The 21,913-nt window shown below is 40.1% G+C and overlaps 1 protein-coding gene across 4 annotated transcripts in view; it reads left to right on the top strand.

The window, feature by feature from the left end:
• Positions 1-21,913, top strand: part of CHD7 (chromodomain helicase DNA binding protein 7) — a 181,491-nt gene that overhangs the window by 118,192 nt on the left and 41,386 nt on the right. For all 4 annotated transcript variants that reach the window (XM_082601631.1, XM_082601630.1, XM_082601628.1 and 1 more), the window contains exons 5-12: positions 1,337-1,474; positions 2,514-2,579; positions 8,461-8,516; positions 14,728-14,842; positions 18,286-18,369; positions 19,809-19,946; positions 20,029-20,150; positions 20,504-20,747. In XM_082601631.1, coding sequence (XP_082457757.1) covers positions 1,337-1,474; positions 2,514-2,579; positions 8,461-8,516; positions 14,728-14,842; positions 18,286-18,369; positions 19,809-19,946; positions 20,029-20,150; positions 20,504-20,747 — 963 coding nt within the window. The remainder of the gene's footprint in view (positions 1-1,336; positions 1,475-2,513; positions 2,580-8,460; positions 8,517-14,727; positions 14,843-18,285; positions 18,370-19,808; positions 19,947-20,028; positions 20,151-20,503; positions 20,748-21,913) is intronic.

The following is a 21,913-nucleotide window of genomic DNA, read 5'->3' as shown; positions in this document are numbered from 1 at the left end:
TTCTTCCATGTGCTTTGCCAACTCACCCATGAGTTGTAATTGAACAGGGATTTAAAATTTACACGTGTCATTTTCGAGTTATCTGAGGTGTTATCACATACACATATTAATGGGAAGGTTATTTCTCTCTGTTTTTAATTAACTGACAAAACTATTTCTATATCAAAAAGGTCAAGCCATCTAGAATTGTTTTGAACAAAAAGTACGAAATCCTTTTTTCTGCTCCATTCATTTCATTCTCCAGAATTAACAGCTATTAACAGTTGTGTCTTTTCAGATTTTTTTCTGTTATTGAAAACATACCCGTATACATTCATTTTTTAGCAAATATTCACTGAGTGTAGGGCAGTAAACAGGATTTACAGTATGTTTCTCTGGAGGAGTTTATATATCGATCGCCCACACATACAAATAGACACACAAGGTTTTTTTGTAATCTTAGAATTACAAGCTAGCTATTGTTACTTGACTTACTTTTCTTTTTACTTAACCATTTATCTGCTAGATGTTACCCAGATGCGTCATATAGCTTACTAGACGTGCACTTGCTGGGAAGGGGGGTGGGAAGGGGGTGGGGTGTTTTACGTTGTGACCACACTGTCCTGCAAAGGTGTACTGCGTTCTGTTTTGACCACTGGGTGGGAGAGGGCCCATTTTGCCAATAATCCTGTTAATGCTAGCTATTAACAGTCCTTCACGTTTTCATCAGTGCGGTAAAAAAAATTTTTTTTTAATTCCTTTTCCTAGTCACTCATTATAAATTCTGCTGTTCAATCCTTCAGCCCTTTAAAAATGTTCAGACTCTTTCTTTTTGGACCAAGATGAAAATATAAACTTTCTATTTAAATGGGTCTCTGAGATAGTTTTGGAACCTTGGATACTAATGTAACAATAGTTATCTAGAACTTTATTATTCACACATTATCTTCTCATGCCTTCACTTTTTTTGACTTTTTCTTGTGGGGAAAAATTTTAAAACATACAAAAATAGAAGAGTATAACGAACCCCTGCATATCCATCGCCCAGCTTCAGTATTGCCTTCACGTTTGAGCAACTCACCGGCTGAATGAGGAGGAAGATGTGTTGTTACTTCCATTTCCCAGTTGAAGGTCACGTACCCTGGAGTGGCAGGGCCATCGCTGTCCGAGGCGCCTGGCTTCAGATTTCCCCCATTTCCATTCTGTTTGTTGCCACTGCGATATCTTCTGTGATTTGCAGGGTTAACGTCACCAGCTTTTCTTGACGATCGTTATTATTTTATAAATGTGCCGTGCCTTCCGGAGAAGGAGGGGAGCAGCAGCTTTCTAAACCCAGTCTGTCGGGTTTTCGTTTTAGAAGAGACGGTCCAGCAGGCAGGTGAAGAGAAAGCGGTACACCGAGGACTTGGAGTTCAAGATCTCCGACGAGGAGGCCGATGACGCAGACGCTGCTGGGAGAGACTCGCCCTCCACAACCTCGCAGTCGGAGCCGCAGGTGAGTGGCCTGCGCAGTTCTCACGTGCATTTCAAAAGATGGGCTGGAAATTTTATAGCTGGAATCTGAGAAGTTCAGTCGAGGCGTCGGACTTTGAGCTGGGAACATTCATCTCGTGTTGGCGAACACGCTATGGGAAATTAGTCCTTTAGGAGTGTCTTTTAAAAAGCCCCGTTCACTGAGATTTATTTTTGTCCAAGCCTGTGATATGTAATTTGACACAATTTTGGAGAATTAATGGTCTTTGTCGAGGATGAGGCAGACGTAGGATGCAGGGAGGCTGAATTTACCTCCGAGAGTTCAGTGCTGTAGCTTCTGGGACTTTAATAAACCACTCAAGCTTGTCTCCTGCTGCTTGGCACTGTAAGAGCCCCTTTATGAAATTACTGCCTTGTAGTACCCAGCAGGGCCTACTTTATTCTCTGTGCCATGTAAGTGATGGATAAAAGAGTTTGTGTAAAATATGGGTAGCAATGGAGGATTGATTATTGTGAAGATCTTTTTTTTCCCCCCCCAAAGCCCTCTTCTTACCCTTACTGTGCTTTAGTTAACAAACTGGCAACCCATTGAAAAATATATTAAATACAGTTTTGTATTTTATTTGGTAATTTGCGCTCTTGTTATATAGCGTTTTATGTGACCTCCATAGATAGAAAGCTGCCTACAATAACAGAATGATGAGTATATTAACCCCATGGGTCCAGACGAGGAAAAGTTATGTTTTTGCCATCACGCAGAGATCATTTTCTCTTGGCAGCTGGAGTTTCTGAACGCTCCTTGGCTTTAGGGACCCATGCTAGTCCACGCAATTAAACCACATAATCGTGAAGGAATAAGCACAGCTCTTCCTTTTGCCTTTCTGCAAGGGAGATTTTTGTTCTTTTCAGTCATATTCCCCACTGGTGATCGTACCCAGTGATTTAAAGGGTATGAATTTAAAGGGTATGGAAGGAGGCGCAGAAGGGAATGATTTCTTGCTTTTACAGCTTAGAATGAAATACTTTCTGTTTGGATTCATTCATTCCACTTTATGTTTTAGGAATCTGTTGATGCAGACGGTCCAGTGGTAGAAAAAATTATGAGTAGTCGTTCAGTAAAAAAACAGGTAAGCACCGTGTGGAATTATCAAAACCTGTGGGTGTGTGTGTGACTCTTAAATTATTTTTTGCTTTATAATTTCCTTTAAAAATTTCACTGTTGAAAATTAAACTTCAGTCTTTGGAATGTTCAACCCAAAATGAAATTAAAATGTAGCAAACGATCAGTGCTTTATTACCCCATTTAGAGTAGGCCAGGACTCAGACGTCTCAAAAGAAATATATTAGGACTCCTAGAGTTGTAGGCTGCCTTTTTCATAAATATTATTTCCGAAAAATCATGACCATGAATCTATCTCTCATCTCTCTTAGGGAGGTCCCTACCCCAGCCCCCCCCCGCCCCCCCCGGAAGATCTCTTTATCATGTTAGCAAGTAGGTGTTTTCTCATACTTTTCATATGCAATTGAAATATTAGTATTCTTTTGTTAGTGCAGAAGTGAAATACAGAACTATTTTCAGTGTAATTTTTGAAGATAATATGACTTATCCTTCCAAAATATTCGGAATTCACGTTGATCCACGCAGGTGAGCCCTAAGTACCTGTCACTAGCCTGGTGCCCATGTCACTGAGGGGCACACACACTCTGTGACAACGAATTCCAGGAGCACTGCATCTCTTGTACTGTTGGAGGCTCCCCATTTCATCCCACCGTTTCCCTTCTTGCCCAGTTTGAGAAAACACTTTAGTTTGAAGAAGTACATAGGCATCCAGATGCATTTACATACTCCTGCAAACCGTGTTTGGTGTCTCTAGAAAATGGTCTCCTTTAGACATAGGTGTCTGTCTCCTAGCTTGAATCATTGTCAAAGGCAGAGTTGTTTCTTTTTATTGCTTTCAAGGTATGTGGAAGACAACCTCATTGTTTTGACATGTAAAATAAGCTTTTTTGTTTTAAAGATGTAAAGTGTATACAAAGTGTAATCTCCAGGGAGAGAGATGAGGAATGGAGGAATTATGGGATTTAAAGTGAGCTTCTGGGTTTATCAAATAGGAAACGTTTACTATTGAGATACTATCTAGAGATCCTTGAAAATGGTATTGCACCAGCTGTATACTTCTCTTTACCTTTGCTCTAATACTCTCTGCTTTTGTATTGTGTTATTCAAAGTATAGATTTTTATCAGAAGATACAACTCTGGTTCAAACAAAAATAATCAAGCACAACATGTCAAGATATTTTCATAATGAGTGCAGGTAGTGGGAGTGTAGGGGGTGTCTATCTGGTAGCTCTTTGAACATGAGGATTTCCTCTCTGGTGAACATAAAATCTCAACCAAATTTCCCACCCGTTCAAGCAGAAATGGGCACTATTTAACTAATTGGAAAGGTTGCATTTTTGTCCTTCTAATGACTCTAGAACTGTTAACTTGTGAATTGTAGATATATGGCAAAATTTGAATGCTTGATGTACTTTAAAGAATAATCCCCTTCAGCGAATTGAAGTGGCTTGTTTGAATAAATAGCACGTGGTTTGGACGGGATATAATAATTTTCATTCAACCGATAGTGCTTCAGCAGGCATACCCAGCAGGTTTGGGGGTTGCAAATTATAATTAGCTCTATTATTCAGAGCTGCTTAGACTATGCATGATGTAGGGCATCACTTTTTCTGTCTGTTTTGCCCACCGTAGGGCACTTTTTGTTTTTTCTTTCCAATCCTTTAAAGATAGGTACCCACAGTTTAGGAGTAGGTATTGCTGCCGTTTACATGACCAGGCTTACCTTAACACAGGAGATTAAAAATCACTGGAATTGTACTTGAGGGTAGAGTATTTGTTGAGTAGGTGAATTTTAGGATGGAGAAAATTAATGGGAAATTTCCTCTGGAAGGAGAGATATGCCTTGAGATAAGATTTAAAATAAGAAAGAGGTATGGAGCCCATTGAATTGCTTGTAGATTAGTGGCCTTTCATAAAGGGCCATAAAAAACCATTAGAAGGTTGTAAACATTAGCAGGAACTAACTTTTTAAACTGCTAATGTTCTCCAAATAGTTACTTTAGTTATCAGCTTTAGTAATATTGGAGGAAAGTGTAGCAGATAGAAGCAAAAGGAAATTTGAGATTTTCCCCTGGATTCTAGCTATGCCTGCTGGTCTGTTTCCTATTACCATGAATAATGGAAGACATGGCTGTGAGAAGGTGCCTTTGTCTCCCCCTGGCAGCACTATGGAAACTGGTTAAGGGCTCACAGCCTCCCCAGCATGGTGCGGACACATAGTGGGGACAGTTCATGGGTTTTGCAATCAGCTGACCTCATCACTGTAGCCTGAGAAGCATCAGCCATTATGGTGGAGTCGTGCAAACTCACAGAACTCATCCTCCCTAACTCCGCACCTCGTGTTATGTAGGGATGGCTCAGGCACTTATGTTGTTCTAAACCCGAATTAATGTGCGTTGAGACCCAGTGCCAGGGACATAGGTGGTACTTGTATTTGAATTTTGAGGTAGATTTAAGAATGGACTTTTGGATTGTGTAAAGGTTAATTTTCTTCTTTTCCACATTTAGTCATCATGTAGCCCCTTCTGCTTTGAGCCATCTGTCTTTGGGGGAAAACAGTTCAAATCCTTTTTGTACCAGAAGGTCAAAAATAGTTTTGAAAGTGGATTCTGTATTATTATGTCCTATTTTCTTCCTAAATGAACTATGATTTGGTATTTCTGGTAGAATATACCAACCTACTTGGGCCAGAAGTAGGAATGGATTCATACCTTTACTTTATTGTTACCTTTATCAAGGCGCTTTCTCATTCTTTTGTGCATTTTTTAACAAAATTTCTGCCTTTTCACACTACAGTTTGGCTTTGTTTCCCCAGTGTGACTGCTTAATTTAGTAATAGGATGCTTGGGAAAGGTCATTCATTCTTTCAGGCCAACAGGATTATCATTTGCTGAACGGCTGTTTTAGAATCCAGGTGACCAGGAGAGTTGATTTAGTGCCTGGTCAAGGTTTCTGTGTCATGTGAACAGTGGAACAAGTATGGCTCAATATGTTTGGAACTTTCAAGTTCATGTGAATAGTAAGGATTTTGACAGACTGCTTTAGGAGTCTAGTGAATGAAAGATACACACATTTCTCAAAACTAGTCTATCGAGCACATAAAATTACTTTAGAGGACTCTCAAGTTTAACAGTAACTGTCCTAGAAATAAATTTGCGTGGTGTGTGTGTGTGTGTGCGCGCGTGTGCATGCACACACCTGCAGAAATAGTGCCTTGACTCAGTTATGCATTGGATATGCCCATTATGGAAAGGCTTCTGAACACTGGGGCATGGGAGGTAGAGGCTGGGGCTGTTTTCCACTGTCAAGAGATTCTGGTCAAACCGACTGCCGTTTAGTGCGTAATTAAAATGATGCTCCTGAGAGCTTATGAATTCACACACTTTGGTTAATTGTTTTGCTCTAAGTAAAGCAGAAGAGGCCAGCGTGATAATATGTATATGAAATGAAGGGCACCACAGCTCCATTACAGCTTTCTACTTACAGCTCTGGGAGCAAGAAGATGACCCAGTATGTGTGGTCAGTTAAACAAAGCACAGGGTTCTAATTTGGGATGTCCAAGAGCAACAGGTCCTGGGACAATTCTGCACGAGCTCCAGGTGCTACTAAATGAGGTCTCAGAACCTGATCACCTCCGCCCAGACAGCCTGAGACCCTCTTGTTGAGATCTCCACAGCACACCCCCAGAGGCATAGCTGATCGTGATGAGACAATGGGCGTTCACGAGAGTCAGGGACAGACCGTTGATGGCGTTAGGAGTCGGAACTTTCTGGAGCAGAATCGAGACAGAATGAAAACTGTCCCTTTGTTCAAGAGTTGATCTGTGTGCTTTGAGGCCCACTTAGAAGTTACACAGACAGTGAGGCCACTTAGAACGAGATGGAAAGGGGACAGTACAGGAGGAAAGATCCGGAAGAAGGAAATCAGGAGAGAACAGAACATAGAAAGGATAAAGCGTGTCTTTTTACTGCCTCCAAGATAAGTAATTTTGAAAAACTCTTTCAGAACTGAAAGAAACATAGTTAACATCAAAAAAGTAAAAACAGTAGACCAGACGTTTGCATTCCACTCGAGGTTTGAATTTCGTGATATGCTGTGAGAAGCATCACAAGATCTAGGTTCACCCTGGTTCCCCATTCTCCTTGGCTGACCACAGTCTTATCTTTGCCTTTCTACTGTGATCTCCAGTTCTATACAAAGATAATGTGTCTTGAAATGGTTGCTGAAATGTGGGAGTGGAACGGGGTAATGTTAAGGGCTAGAAAAATGTAAGGTGAGTTCGGGATGGATTGTTGCTGGAATCGACCAGAATTTACCTATACAGTAATTGCAGGTTTATGTCCCTGGCTCTTGAGGGCACCCAGCAAACATTTCTTTTCATTTTGGATGCCTGAAAGTCTGGGACATGCCACAACACTGTAAATCAACTATACTCCAATAAAAAATAATTTAAAAAAAGAAAATCTGGGGCTACAGATGGTTTTCTGAACACGTTGATTTAAGAAGCTGCTTTAGGGTGATGACCATTTATAGATCCATTAGGGCAGGATCAGATATTAATGGGTTTCGACCCCACTCCTGAATATCCTGTCTTCCTACTGGTGATCTCTAGGCAGATGGAAGAACTGCTTAAAATTTAGGTTTAACTGCTATGTGTGAGAGTTTTGAAGAAAAGTTTGAAGTTCAGTCTTTGACAGTAGTTCGAAGACTGGGGATTGAGGGTGATCCTAGTCTCTTTGAACAGATCTGGTGCCAGTCTGTCACCCAGTGAGAAGTCCCTGCTCCGTTGTTTGCCCTCTGCTGTGTTCTGACTTGCCTTAATTTTCTTTGCAGTTTAGCAGCCAAATGTGACCCTCAAGGCAGGTACTCTTGTAAGAGTGTAAAAGCAATTTCTAAACATCTGTAAGTGGTGTTTATTTTTTACATCCCTGATTTATCTGATCAAATGTTCCAGAAGAAAATGACATATCACGACTTGTTTAACAGCCTACAACCAAGAGGAAAAAAAAATATTGAAAGAGAGGCTTAACATATTATATGTGCTGTATCTTCTACAGACATTACAATAGGCAGGATCAGGGGAGATATTCGAGATAATCTCGCCACCCACCCTTGATTTGGCTGATGGGTCACGATTTTTGGCTGATGGGTCACGACTTTTGGCTGATGGGTCACCCTTGATTTGGCTGATGGGTCACGACTTTTGGCTGATGGGTCACCCTTGATTTGGCTGATGGGTCACGATTTTAACCTCACCTTGGTGTAGTATTTGGAGTGTTAATTTTATTTGGCTGCTGTGTGTATGTGACATCTTGTCTGAGAGATTTTAATTGTACCGTTGAGTCAAACTGAAACTGTGAATAGTGATGCACTGAAATTACAGCCTCGGAACAAGGTTTAGTTTTATATGGTTTCTTGTTTAGTGTTATTAACTATATGAAGGAATAAATGTCTTTTAAATATTTTAAAACATAACAAAACCCACCATGTAAAGTTGCCATGAGGCGGCCAAAAATAATCCATATGGCATTCAGGAGAGCAGTGGCTAATTGGCTGCTGCCTGAGAAAATGGTACACTTGGTGTCTACTTAGCACTGTGGGTTTGGCAGAAAGCCACATTTGGGGTCAGGCTGTTGTGAATGAAGCTGCATGTGGTTAGGGACGTGCTAAAGCCATGCACGTCTGAGAAGCCGGAGCCCGTCGGGTAGCGCGCACGGTCCACCCCCATCCCTCTGGCCTCCCAGCAGCTCACCACATGCTCATCCTTCCAGGAGCGCCCTATGCTGCTTCCGCGGTGCCTGTTTGTGCCCACACAGGAGTAAATCATTACTTTGGAACATTCTAGTAGATGGTTTCAAGTACATGTCTGAAATTTTCCTCTGTTGCAGAAGGAATCTGGAGAAGAGCTAGAAGTTGAGGAGTTCTACGTGAAATACAAAAACTTGTAAGTACATTGTGACTTTTTTTCCCATGGAGGAATATATTTTCAATGTACCAAATTTTAAAAGGTAATCAGGAAAATTTTTTTAAAAAACTTAACAACGGGGAAATTTTGGTGTGGTTTATTCAGTGCCATTTAGGCCATTACCTACTAACTTTTCTATCTTTGATAGTTTATGAGCTTTATTTTTCTGCAAAATGTATAATTGGTGTACAGGCTGACTAGTTTTTGTGTATAACCAAGAAGTTCTTTTTAGAGGGGATGAAAACTCATACAATAACAGAAAAGTGAGGAAAGCATTATAATACCTGCCTGACTCTGAGAATGAATTTTGCTCTGTGGGGCTCCCTGCCTTCACCTTTCATTGGGATGCTTGGCACCCGAGATGAGAACTCTGCTCTCAGGCAGAGGCTCTAGGAAATCGTGACATCACTCATGTTCCGAAATGCAATGAGCTATGATTTTGTTGCTCCGTTTTCATTTCTCATTTTCGTCTAGTGAATTTGAATTGCATAACTTTTAAGAAAACTGCATGAAAAACCACCGTGAGTTGTTCTGATTGTAGATGGAAGCTGGATACTAGGACCAAGCACACTCTGACGAGGCCGCCTCGTTGGAAGCATCAGTAGTCATCCTGCCGAGGAGGACAAATCGCAATCACAGAACAAGGACAAAAATATTTATTGATAACATAAAAGTTAAATGTACTTTAAACTTTTTAAAGGTACTTTAAGCTTTTTGAGGCAAGGAACTCAAGTACCATATTAATAAATTCTAGGGTTAAAGAGAGGCTTTGGGGAGCTGTCAGAACAGCTTGAGAAAATTTACCCTACCGTCGAAAATAAAAGCATCAAGCCTCGTGCTTTCTGTCATTCCCCCCTGCTGCAGTTGGCACTGTGTTAATTAACGGATGCATTTCTGACGTTTGCGGGCAAAACCTCTGACCAGGTAAAAAGATGAAGGAGTCTCTTACCAGTGTTACTGTAACAATTCAGTGAAATGAAAAATGCTCGGTAAACGTTAGATGTTGTCATCGTTCTATGCTCAGAGCACGATGAGCCTACATGTGTGCAAGTTATGCACATGGCGTGCTTTCAGGTCGTCTTCTAAGGAGCGCGGAAAGACCAGATAAGGAGGAGAAAACGAAGTAAGCCGGAGAGACAAGAGAGTTCTCTGGCCGGCTGATCAAATCACACTCAAAGCACAGAAGTTTAAGTATCGATTGCCAGGAAGTGGCACCACGAGACAGGCACCCGTCCCGGTCAGCGTGTGGCTGTGGGAGGTGAGGCGCACAGCGCCAGAGCTGGGCCCGGGCTCCCTGCCCAGGTGCCACCGCCACCAGCCAGGGGAGGCGAGCCACCTGTCTGCCATCGGTCACGTGAGATGAGGCAAAGCAGTGCTCAGAAGTAGCTTTCCTCTCTGACGTTATCGAGATCTAAGGGACGTTAACGTTTCCATAAAATTAAAAGTTCTTCTTAACCTTTCATTTTGACATGATTTGAGATTTACAGAAAAATGGCAAAGACAGTGCAAAGAATTCCTGTTTTTCTTCTTATAATCAAAAAGTATCTTGTGGAAAGATGCTTTGAGACTGTTAAACGTGACGGTCACTAAGTGGTGATTTAACAATTCCATGGTTCCTTCTGAATTTACTGGTCGGGCTTCTGCTGTCAGGAAGAGCTTTACCTTCTTACCTATCTGCTTATTTATAGCTGTGTGGACTTCCCGAGTCTCCTTTTATTCAGTGCGTCATAATTCCTTACCATCCTACCGTTATATACTTGGCTCACATTATCCCAGATCTGGCCGGTGGCAGCCCCTGCAGGCCGTCTCCTCCCTTCCTTTTGCCTTGTCCCCCTCCTTCTTGGAGCTCTTCCTTACTTTCTGGCACCAGAGGATGTTCCTAACCCATTTGCAACGTCCCTATTGAAGTCCTGGAACTGCTCGTTGCTCTAAGGAGCCTTGGTGGTGTTTTACTGGAGAAGGGCATTTAGAAACCAAGATTTGGGTTACTAGGTGTGCTCACTGCTGCTGGGGGGTCGTTGCTTCCAGACCTCTCAGTGGATGGGGCTAGGAAGGGCATGCACGTGCATGTGTATGTATGACATGTATGTATGTATGACATATATACCTACCTATGTTCCACACACATGTATGTTTATTATATATACACACATGCACGTCTGTCTACCTACCTACCTACCAACAGGGAAAACCAGTGCCCGTATAGTGATACTTCCCATTTTATTTCAGTACCACCAGGTTCATTCTATTCTTTCCCCTTCCAATATTAATAACTCCATTTCTTCGACTATGAGAAACCTGGCTCCTACTTTCCACAATATATTTTCTTATTTGTTAATCCTAGGATATATAGGAAGTGCTTTCAGGATTACTAGACCATGTTTCTGTGAAAAAGAAGCCTGCTAACTAGCGTTCACTCAGTATTTATTTAGAGTTCTTCTGTCTTTAGCCTGATGCTGTAGAGGCTAAATGCTTTTTCCAGTATTTCCTCAGGTTAGTTCTCCTCCCAGCCCCCCTTCAGTGCAATGTTATTTGCTACTCAGTTTGGTTCATTAGCTTCTGTTTGTATTTGTATTCCATTTTAGGCCACGCCCCCCCATCCTTGTTGATTTTCTTTTCTGTTTCTTTTTTTGCTTTTTTCCAAGTTCATGAAATATTAACACGGTTCAGTAGTCAGAACTGCACACAAAATGATACCCAAAGAGGAGGTGCCATCCCTCCCGTCCTTTCCACCTCATTCCTACTTACCTTTTCATTAATCCCAGATTGATCCTTCCTATAAGTTTTGGCATGAATGTGCAGATAGATACTATTATTTCCCCTTCTTCCTTAAACACAAAAGAATAGCATCAGTACACATTTGCACTTCGCTTTTTTCACAATACTATGTATACTAAGTTATTCAACATCAGTTCATAGAGTCTTCCTCATTCTTTGTTACAACTGCCTAGTACTCCTTTGTATGGCTGTGTCATAACTTATCCAGCCAATCTCCTGGGTATACCAGCATGTAAATGGCTTCTGATATTTTATAGTTACAGATAATGCTGCAATATATATTCTCATGCCTATGTATTTTCAAATTGTTGGAGGCATAGCTTCAGGGTGAATTTTTAGAATGGGGATTGCTAGATCAAAAGGCATACATAAATGTAGTTCTGTTAGACATTGCAAAATTCCCTTCCAGAAGTGTTGTGTCAGTTTGCATTCCTACCAACAATGTAGGAGAGCGCCTATTTCCCCACAACCTTTCCAGTGTAGTGTGGTGTGTTGTTTTGTTATTTTTACTTTTTGTGGGAAATCGTATTTCAGTGTGGTTTTAATTAGCATTTTCTTTTATTGTGAGTGATTTAGAACATCTTTTCATAAATTTAACGACCAGTTTTGTATCTTGTTCTGTCAGTTATGTGTTCCTATCTCTTGCCCTTTTTCTATTGTGCTTCCCTCAGTTTTTAACAGTTCTTTATATATATGGGATATTAGTCCTTAATCTGTGTTATATGTTGCAGCTATCTTTTCCCAGTTTCTGTTGTCATTTGGCTTTATTTATTGTTGGTTACAGCATTGTAAGTTTTAAAAAGTGTTTTGTATATTTAGATTTATTAATCTTTCCTTTTATAGGATCTGACTTTTGAATCATAGTTAGAAAGCCTTTTCCTACCCCCTGGTTAAAGAGGAATTTGCCATGTTTTCCTCTAGTACTTGAATGGTTTCATTTGCTCTGTTTAGGTGCTTAATCCACTTGGTGTTTACTCTTGTATATGGGTAAAACATGGCTCTAATTTTTTTATTGTTTTCCAAATAGTGTTCTTCCAGCACCATTATTAAAAAGCCCGTCTTTGCCCCGGTGATTTGAGGTGCAATCTTTATCATGAACTAAAGACACATATTTATTGTATCCACACCTGTTATTTATTCTGATCCTTTGCTCTATCTCTGCACGAGCCAGTAACACACTGTTTTACTTATAGAGGATTTCTAGTGTATTTTAATATCTGATTTATCTAGTTTCTCCTAAGACGTTTCCTTTTTAGTGTTTTCCTCGATGTTTTGCATGTTTATTTTTATATATAAATCTAGCATTCACTTGTCTAACTCCATTAAAATGGTTGTTTATATTTTTATTTACATTGTGTTAATTACACATTTATGAATTATGATGTTGAGTCATGCTATCTAAAAACAAGGATGTCTTTCCAGTTGGTTCAACTTGATTTTCGTATGTTTTAGGAGGGTTTTAAGTACTTCCTTATGCAAGTTTCACACACTTCTTATTAAATATATTACTAAGTATTTTATCTTTGTTGATACCGTAAAAGAGGTCTTCCCTAATGCTATTTCCTCTAACTGGCTATTATTTGTGTGAATGGAGACATTTGACTTCTGTCTGTTAATTTTATATCCTGCTGCATAACGGAATTATTTTATTTTATTATTTGAATTAGTTTCCTAATTGATTCTCTAGGGTTTTCCAGTTATGCAGTCATGGCATCTGCAAATAAAGATAGTCTTACTTCTTATTTTCCATTTATCACTCCTCTTGTTGTTTCCTCTCATGTAATAGCATTGGCTAATGCTTGGAATATGATATTGAATTGTGGTGGAGCTATGGGCACCCTTGCCTTGTTTCTGATCCTAGAGCAAAAGCCTGTGGTTTTTCTCCATTTAGCTAAAGCAGAGTCACTGCCAGAAAGTTTCAGCCCAGTTTACAAGAGGGAGAGCAGGGCTGGACCCAGCTGCTCAAGGGCCTGTGTCTCCCTTGTGGTCACCCTGGCAGTGCTTTATGGCATGTTCACCTCAGCCAAGACAAGGGTGCCGACTGCACACATGCCTTTTTCCGTCCAATAATTAGGAGACTAGACTAGGTGATTTTTGTAATATTTGGTTTTGGTTACAGCAGTATTGCAAATTATTTATTGAAAATTTGGAAATTACAAGTTGAAAGTAGGATACTTGCAATCTTACCACCCACAGTGATCATTACTAACATTTTGATGCATTTTCGTCTAGTCTGTTTTCTCTCTCTCTCCCTCTGTGCGCAGGGTTTCTATCAATTCATATCTGTACAAGGCATATGTATTTAAAGTCCTTATCTCCCTTGGTCAATTGTAGAAGAACTAAATCAGTCCTACCTATGAAAATGCATACTAGACGTTACATAAATGCAAATGATGTGATATTTAATGTCAGACGCCTTTTCCATATCATTAATTATTTTTTGAGAGATTTTACAGTGGCTGCATAATTTCTAACAGTAGTGGTACCTTGATTGTGAAAGCACCTCATTTCTTTTTGATGTCATCACCAGAAAGAGAAGCAACAGACAGTCGAGGCCATGGAGGGGGGTGGGGGGTGGCAGAGAGAGGATGATAGTACAGAAGAATATTGAAATACCAAACGAAAGAATGTCAGAGGTACCATAAAACAGTAACTGTGTACCAGTGAGTCTTGGGGATGGACAAGGAAGGGTGGGGAGTATTCAAGTTCAGGTTAGAGAAGACACAGCAGATGCTCAGCACAGGCCTGTGGCAGGTCTGAACAGGAGGAGACTAACCAGTGCAAGGAGAGGGTAGACAGTAGGGAGTGAAAAATTCACAAGGGACCCCAAGGGGCATCAGTCCTCTCAGAGCTGGGAGACGGGAACTGACCAGGAGCTGGTTGGGGACAAGGGAGTTCCAGAGCTGGTGGTGGCCCTTTGCTGCCCAGCAGTTATAGAAGGAGGGAGTTAGGTTTACCTTCGCTCTTTTAAATTTGAATTCCTTTACCTTGACAAAAACCTTCTATTTCTCATCAGTTAATGATAAAAGGCTCAAAACGAATTCATAATTAAGGCCACCCTGTAGTCCTAATTGTTTTGTATTGAAGTGTAATCCATTCACTTATGAAAAACAGCTTGTTACTAGGTCATTTCCTTTTCTTTCTTTCTTTTTTTTTTTTTAATGGGAGGTGGGTAAGAGAACTGCAGGCCCAGAGCAGAAGGCAAATTTTAGGCATTATTATCGATTTTCTTTTCTTATTCTCAAACATTAGTAGTTATATTGAATGTGGCTTGGCAACCTCTGTGAGTAGTTAAACAGGTTATTATGTTAATTATCTGTTTAGTTCATTTTGGGGGGGAATGATAATGAACATGTATAATAAAAGATTAATTATTTTCTACCTGTTTCAGTATATTATTTTGTTCTTTTAGCTCTTATCTTCATTGTCAATGGGCATCTGTAGAAGATCTGGAAAAAGATAAGAGAATTCAGCAAAAGATTAAACGATTTAAGGCAAAGCAGGGCCAGAACAAATTCCTTTCAGAGGTATGGAACACCTGGTTAATTTTCTAAAGTATTTACATTTTTAAAATGTTCTGAATTTTGAATTTTAGGTCAGTATATTATTAAGAAAAACTAGTTTGCCTCATTTGGTGCTGTTACTTGCATATCGGTAACTGGTTATTGCTAAAATAATTTGTAAACAGGAAATTTCTCATTCTTCCTGTTGCTTAGTTCTAGAAGATACTGGTCCTTATGATATTATGTGGAAATATGATGGTCTGATTAAATCTTGTAATGAAAATACAGTTAGTAGACAGTGAAAAAAGTAAGTAGACAAAAGTCCTATTAAGATTTTAGCAGGATAAAAACGCTACAGTGAGTATTAAGTATAAGTTCTAGGATATAAAAGTTTCTTTGTGTTGGGGGAGGTGTGTGACCAATTTCTTCTGTTCAAGTCAGTGCCTAATTACAGAGAGTTTTCACTGAACTCCCTTTCACAGATTACACGCTGTGGTACAGGAGTTGATATGATATTCTAATACCTTTGCCTGCCCCCCTTTATCCTAGGTTATCAATTATGATGAGAAGGTACCCATACCTAGGGCAGGGAAGAAGTCCTGCCTGTTTTACGCAGTGCCAGGTTCCCCTCCAGTGTAGTCAATTACATTGACAAAATGTCCTCACAGAGTGCTTCCTGGGGTCCCTGGGCTTGTGGTCACCAATTTGCTTTCACTTACAGCCTGAAGCAGATAAAAGAGAAACCTTCACACTGAAAGACTAAATTGGCTGACTTATGAGTTTTCCTCTCCATAAGGGAATTAACAGAATGCAAACTGTACAGAAGTGTGAAATCTGATGGAAAATAATACCTGCTTCACGACCAACTCCACACACCCCGACCCCTTGTTGGAGACGGGGGAATGGGGGATGGAAGAAAGTTCCGTACTTTTATGTCATAGAGTCAATCCTTATGCCCTCAGGTGACAGGTCCGCCTTCTCCTGGAATCTGATTTCCACGCCCCCAAAGGCATATTGTAAAATCTGCACTGGATGGGGCAGATGAGGTGGAGGGGATTCCACTAGACAGATGTGTCCATGTCACCGAGCACCAGCCTCCTTGCCTGCAGCGGTCAGCACCAAGGGGTGCAGGTGCTTGGATGGGACTCACTCCTCATGTCCTGGAGAATATGTAGGTGATTCTTCCTTTGAAAGGACAGGTGCTGAGAAAATACTAGGAAGTTCTGTTTTTCATGCCCCTTAATAAAACTGAAGTTAAATGTTTGTGATGTTGGGCAAGTTGAAATCCTTAGCTTCCTCCTAGAAAGAGACACTGTATGTTCTACTGATGTTTCTGTGCATCTGTGTTAGGAAAAGGAAAGGGGACAGTGGTTACCCCTGCCCTGGTCCTTAAATAATGGTTCTGCTCATTAAATTTATTTGTGCTTCTTGGAGTCAGATGCACTTCAGGGACGTGGGCCCGGCCCGAGGTGTGTAGTCTGCCTTTTTGAGTCTATCTCTGGGAATCACCTGTACCAAGGCTGAAATACATTATCTTGCTGGTAACTTGGCAGCTAGAGATCTCAAGTTTTGTCCTGAATGGAAGTAGCATAAATTTGAGTCTGAAAAGGTGACCTGAAGGTGAACAGAGAAGGATCCCAATTCTCTTCCCCTCTTTCTTTCTTATATACACACACGCACCCTCCCACCCCCACCCCCCACTCACCAGACACACTGTTTGTCATGTCCTGTAGATGGTCCTGGCTTCAGGTACCCCATGGTTCTGCTTCTTTGGGATTTTTAGTTATGACCACTTTGGCATTCTCTGTTTCACCTTAGCCTTCCTTTTAAGTCACTGCAACTAAAATCTCTACTCAAAAAGATTATCAAAACTGGAAATTATGTCACACGCATGGTGGCATAGATTGCTCGCTTGAAGGATAAACGTTTAGGAATAAAGTTAAGGATTTTATTTCAGTAATGAAAGATTCTGTTTAAGAACAAGTTGTCTTAGAGAGAGCTTTTATCAGAAGAGCCTAGTTTATGGAAAGTTCTAGTGTTTATGCTTTATATGAATAATACATAGATATTGTGTACCTAAGTCTAGAAGCTTTGACAAAGCCAATGCATTTAATATATTAACATTTTAAATTAATGGAACATTTCAAAGGTTTTTTTGCTTTAGTCATGAACTCTGTGTAAAGGCCTGAGGCAGTTGAAACACATTCTGGTATTTCTGGCTTTTGTTTTATAATTCACAGTTCAAAGCATCCAGACTGGGTGCTATAAGTGGGCCCAGGGGCCCAGGGAATGTTTGTTATCCTCAAGCCAACTGTGACCAAACGGCCCTTCAACCTGCAACTCAGGGGATACAACCAGTATCTAAGTGGCTTATAATATGTCTTTGCAAAGCATTTGAATGAAGTTATATTACTGATAAATTAATCTCTAGAAACACATAATAATGTGTCTTTTCTAACTTGTCTGACTCTGACTTCTTTAAAGTATGGCTTAGTCTGTAACTTCCTTTTGAGCCTCATTCTGTTCTTTTACATGAGATAACTTTGCAGGCATGCAGCTTTACTTTAGTTTTGTAAAGATTGTTAATATATTGGCTAAAGAACCCTTTTTTTTTTTTTGCGGTACGCGGGCCTCTCACCGTGTGGCCTCTCCCGTTGCGGAGCACGGGCTCCGGACGCGCAGGCTCAGCGGCCACGGCTCACGGGCCCAGCCGCTCCGCGGCATGTGGGATCTTCCCGGACCGGGGCACGAACCCGCGTCCCCTGCATCGGCAGGCGGACTCTCAACCACCGCGCCACCAGGGAAGCCCAAGAACCCAATTTTTTAAGCCTCATTTCTTTATCCTTAAGAGTTTTCGCCAAATGCTCTATGTTCAGTACAAATAAATCATTAGAACACTTAGATGAACGCCAAGACTGTGCTCAAATGAGGTACTAATACTGACTGGCAAAGACGACCAAACATCATAAGCTCTGTTCACACTAAAACATGGAATTCACTGGTCTCAGCGTTTTAGCTTTTGAATAACATTCTGCAGATGATGCTGTGAGGCATCAGACAACTCCAGTGGTTACGAGACTCCAACAGCACTCACTGTCCGTGGCTCTGAGTCCTCACCGCAAGCTGTGGTTTCAGGAATGTTAAATGCATTGCGTGCCATAAGCCTTCTGGATGGCTCATTAGTGAATTATAATTTCACACTTCATTTAAAACATTCTTAAACATTTTCTCACAGTAAAAAGGTTTCGCACAGTAATTAAAAGACCCAGTTAACAAAGTCTGAGAAGTCTGATTTCCTCATGGGGAGTGATTTTGCTAAATTGTGGCATTTCAATTAATATAATAGAACTTGCCAAATATAAATTTTGTACTCCTGTGACCCAGCATATTATTGCCTGATGAAAAGTGAAATAGTGTCTACTCTGAGGAGTTAAATAAACATTTTAACTTTTCTTCCTTTGGTGTAGATTGAAGATGAGCTTTTTAATCCAGATTACGTGGAGGTTGACCGGATAATGGACTTTGCACGTAGCACAGATGACCGGGGAGAGGTAACAGAAGATCATTTGTATTAGGAGCCAGTGACGCAGAGAGCTTACGCGTGCTTATGGAGAACGATTGTGGCTCCTAGATCTGGTTCTGGTCAGGGCCTTGGGTTATGACACACTTGCTCTAAACTTAACTGAAATTTATTGACTTACTATTAGTTTTAGGACTTAATAATCACTGTAAATGTGTTTTTTGTTTAGTCTGAGAGCTTTTTAAAAGAAATCAGTTTTCAGTGTGAAGCAAAGAGATTTTTCCCACGGTTCCAGATATGATCAGTAAAGGATTCAGTATATTTTGGTATAAATCTATTACGTAGCATGAATTTCCCTTATAAATTAAGAGTGCTCTTATAGCAGAATGCAGTTCAGAGACATTTAACATTGGACGTCCTTAGTGAAGCTGATGGATCTCATTTAATGTGGTGCACAGAAGATACTATAAAATCTTTCTCTTTATGAGATCCCAGTCTAGGCACGCCCAGGTTGCTTTGCAGAACCCTACGAGGTTGTTAAGGACAGTTGATAGGGCATGAGAGTAAAGACAAGTCTAGTGACTTCTGAGCTTTGTGTCTTAGTAAGTATATGCCCACCCACCATGAGGTATGTCATTCCTAGCTTCTTCTTGTAAATTAAACTTTATAAAGGTTTGGATCTTGCTTGTCTAGTGAGTCTGCAGTGAACTCCCATTTTACTCCAAACTCTGTATCACGAGGTCCATGATGTTTCAAAGATCGTGTCTGTGACATGATGTTTACCTTTCTCGTTTTGCTAAGTTGTACTTCAAAAAAATTTTTTTTTCCCATCGTGTATTTACCTAGTACAGCAAATGTTTGTAACATCACAACCAGGTCAGTGTACCTTGGTCCTGAGATGAAGATCAACAAACCAAAATATTTTCGAGAAGAAAGACAAAGGAAGTCGTTTTGATCTGTGTTATCCAAAATATTTTGCTCTGCAGTCTTTCTAGAGCTCAAACACATTATTTTAAAGTGATAGCATGCAAATAGTATCTCTTTAAGAAGAAGGCAGAAATCCTAATAAATTGAAGTCTGTTTCTCATTCTTTAAGAAAGTAGCCAGTTAGGCAAATATGTAAACACACCAAGATGGCTTACCATATAAGTCTGAATCAGACGCCCGACGATTTGCACAGATAAGAATAAGGCTGAAATTCAGCTTTGTTATTTGCTAGCTATGTCTGTATACTTTTTTGGCTTTTGAACATGACTTCCCAGTGGCTTAGATAAAAATCAGTTTGTTCTGAATAATACTCAGTCATATTATTTCCAGTTTAGACTTGAGACTCTGTAACTAAGGACTCCTCGTTCAGTGGTCGTAGTTCTAAAGCTTCTCCCAGCTCCGTCTCACTGTGTCTGGGGTCGTGTCTGTCGGTAAGCGCGGTAGAGCGTGAACCCAACTGTGCTGTGTTTAAACCCGGCCCAGCCTGTGACTCACTACCTGGTGAAGTGGTGTTCACTGCCTTATGAAGACAGCACGTGGGAGCTGCGGCAGGACATCGACCAAGCCAAGATCGAAGAGTTTGAGAAGCTGCTGTCCCGGGAGCCGGAAACAGCGCGCGTGGTAAGGAGGGTGAGCGGCGGTGGCTTTAATGTATGTGGTCTCCGAGAAACCACTAATGGGACTTTTACTGTCTTCGAAACAGGAGCGACCTCCTGCTGATGACTGGAAGAAATCGGAGAGTTCCAGGGAGTATAAAAACAATAACAAACTCAGGGAATACCAGTTGGAGGGAGTGAACTGGCTGCTTTTCAATTGGTACAACATGTACGTAAATCGTGGGTTTTTTTCACTTAAAAAAAAAAAAAGCCTGTAGTAGCTTTTTTGTCGTTATCTGAAGTATTGATCAAATATAGCTTAACATTTTAACTCGCTAATAGAAATTATTTTAGAAGAGAAAAGCAAACCCTGGAAGTATGCTTGATATTTGTTTACTTAACACATGAATTATAGAGATTGCTAGAAGTGTGTAGAAATAATTTTTATGTCTTAGAGCAAGCATTTTGTTTGAAACTGTATTTTTTTGTATCTAAGGGAACATGTAAGGCATTTATGAGTATGAAAGCACTGTCTTGTACGTATACTTACTAAAGTTTCCCTGTTTTATTTCCCTCCCAAAGGCGAAACTGCATTTTAGCAGATGAAATGGGTTTGGGAAAAACTATCCAGTCCATTACATTTCTCTATGAGATATATTTGAAAGGAATCCATGGCCCTTTTTTAGTAATTGCCCCATTGTCCACAATCCCCAACTGGGAAAGGGAATTCCGGACCTGGACAGAGTTGAACGTGGTTGTGTATCATGGGAGTCAAGCTAGTCGTCGGACCATTCAGTTGTATGAAATGTACTTCAAAGATCCCCAGGTAAAGCACCACAGGCGGGCGGTCCTTATGCTTATAGACATTTTAAGGCGTTGGATGTTAAAATGGGCTCAGACCTTTGGCAGGGGAGGTCTAGATTTTGCAGATAGAGAATTTTGCTTTAGATTTCTTACCCAATTTGTGTTTGTCTTAGAATTCCACATCTTTTGATTGCGGCTCTTTATTTTTATAGCCTTGGTCATTCTAATTGTTAGAATGAATGAAATTTCGTTTTACCTTGGATGACTGCTAAAAATCATTTAATGTGTTGCTATGCTCATTTGGTTTATTTGGCAAGCCCTAGAAGAAAGCGAAACAAAAAATGGAGTTTTTAAATGTGAATGGAAAGAATATTGTGTTACTTATTGTTGCTAGAAGTGAAAAATATTAGATATGTAGTATTAATATGTAGTAGTACATTGAATGAAATATACCCAAAGGGGAGAATTTATACTTTGGCTGTTAGTAGCAACTGCTATGATTTTTAACTAATTTTAGTTACCTGTCTGCAATTATCCTATGATATTGACAGTGAAGCATCATAAATGACAAAGAAAGAAGAATAAATAGTATACGCGAAAATAGTTTTAAGCAGTAGGCGGAAAATGGAAGTCCTATAGCTGGAAATAGGACAGAGTTTTGTTTTCTATGTTTGTTTACCTTGAGTGTAAAATCTGACCTACAGTTAAATACTTCAAGGAGAAAAAAACTAAAATCTATTTTGGTGTTGATCTTTAGATTTGGGAAATTGTTATAAGTTCTGTCCCGAGTTGAATGTTCTTTTCGTGTTAGCACGTTAAAAGTAAAAAGCAAGTTACAAAAGTTTAGATAAATAAATAAGAAGTTTTAAAAAGTAAAAGCGGTCTTAAAAAGTTGTCTCAGTACATAATCTCTTTGGCCTTTCACCTTTTGGAGTCTGTAGGATGTAACTAGAATGGGCACACTTAGTGACTCTTCACTGCATGTGATCTGTAAGGAAATTGGGTTGGAAATTTTACTAACAATTTTCAGACTCCCTTGAAAAAGGTAAGGTTTTAAAACTCTGTTGTACCATAAGAGCTTAAAACCTCCAAAACACCTTGAAAACAAAGTATAAGTGTTACCTAGAATAAAGATGTCCCCAAGGGGATCAATACATATATTTTATGCTATTTATTCATCCTTAAAGT

The sequence above is a fragment of the Mesoplodon mirus genome (assembly GCF_964341445.2).
Source record: "Mesoplodon mirus genome assembly, chromosome: 16".
NCBI classification, from domain to species: Eukaryota; Metazoa; Chordata; class Mammalia; order Artiodactyla; family Ziphiidae; genus Mesoplodon; species Mesoplodon mirus.
The sequence above is the reverse complement of the archived record's forward strand: the minus strand, read 5'-3'. Positions and strand labels throughout refer to the sequence as shown.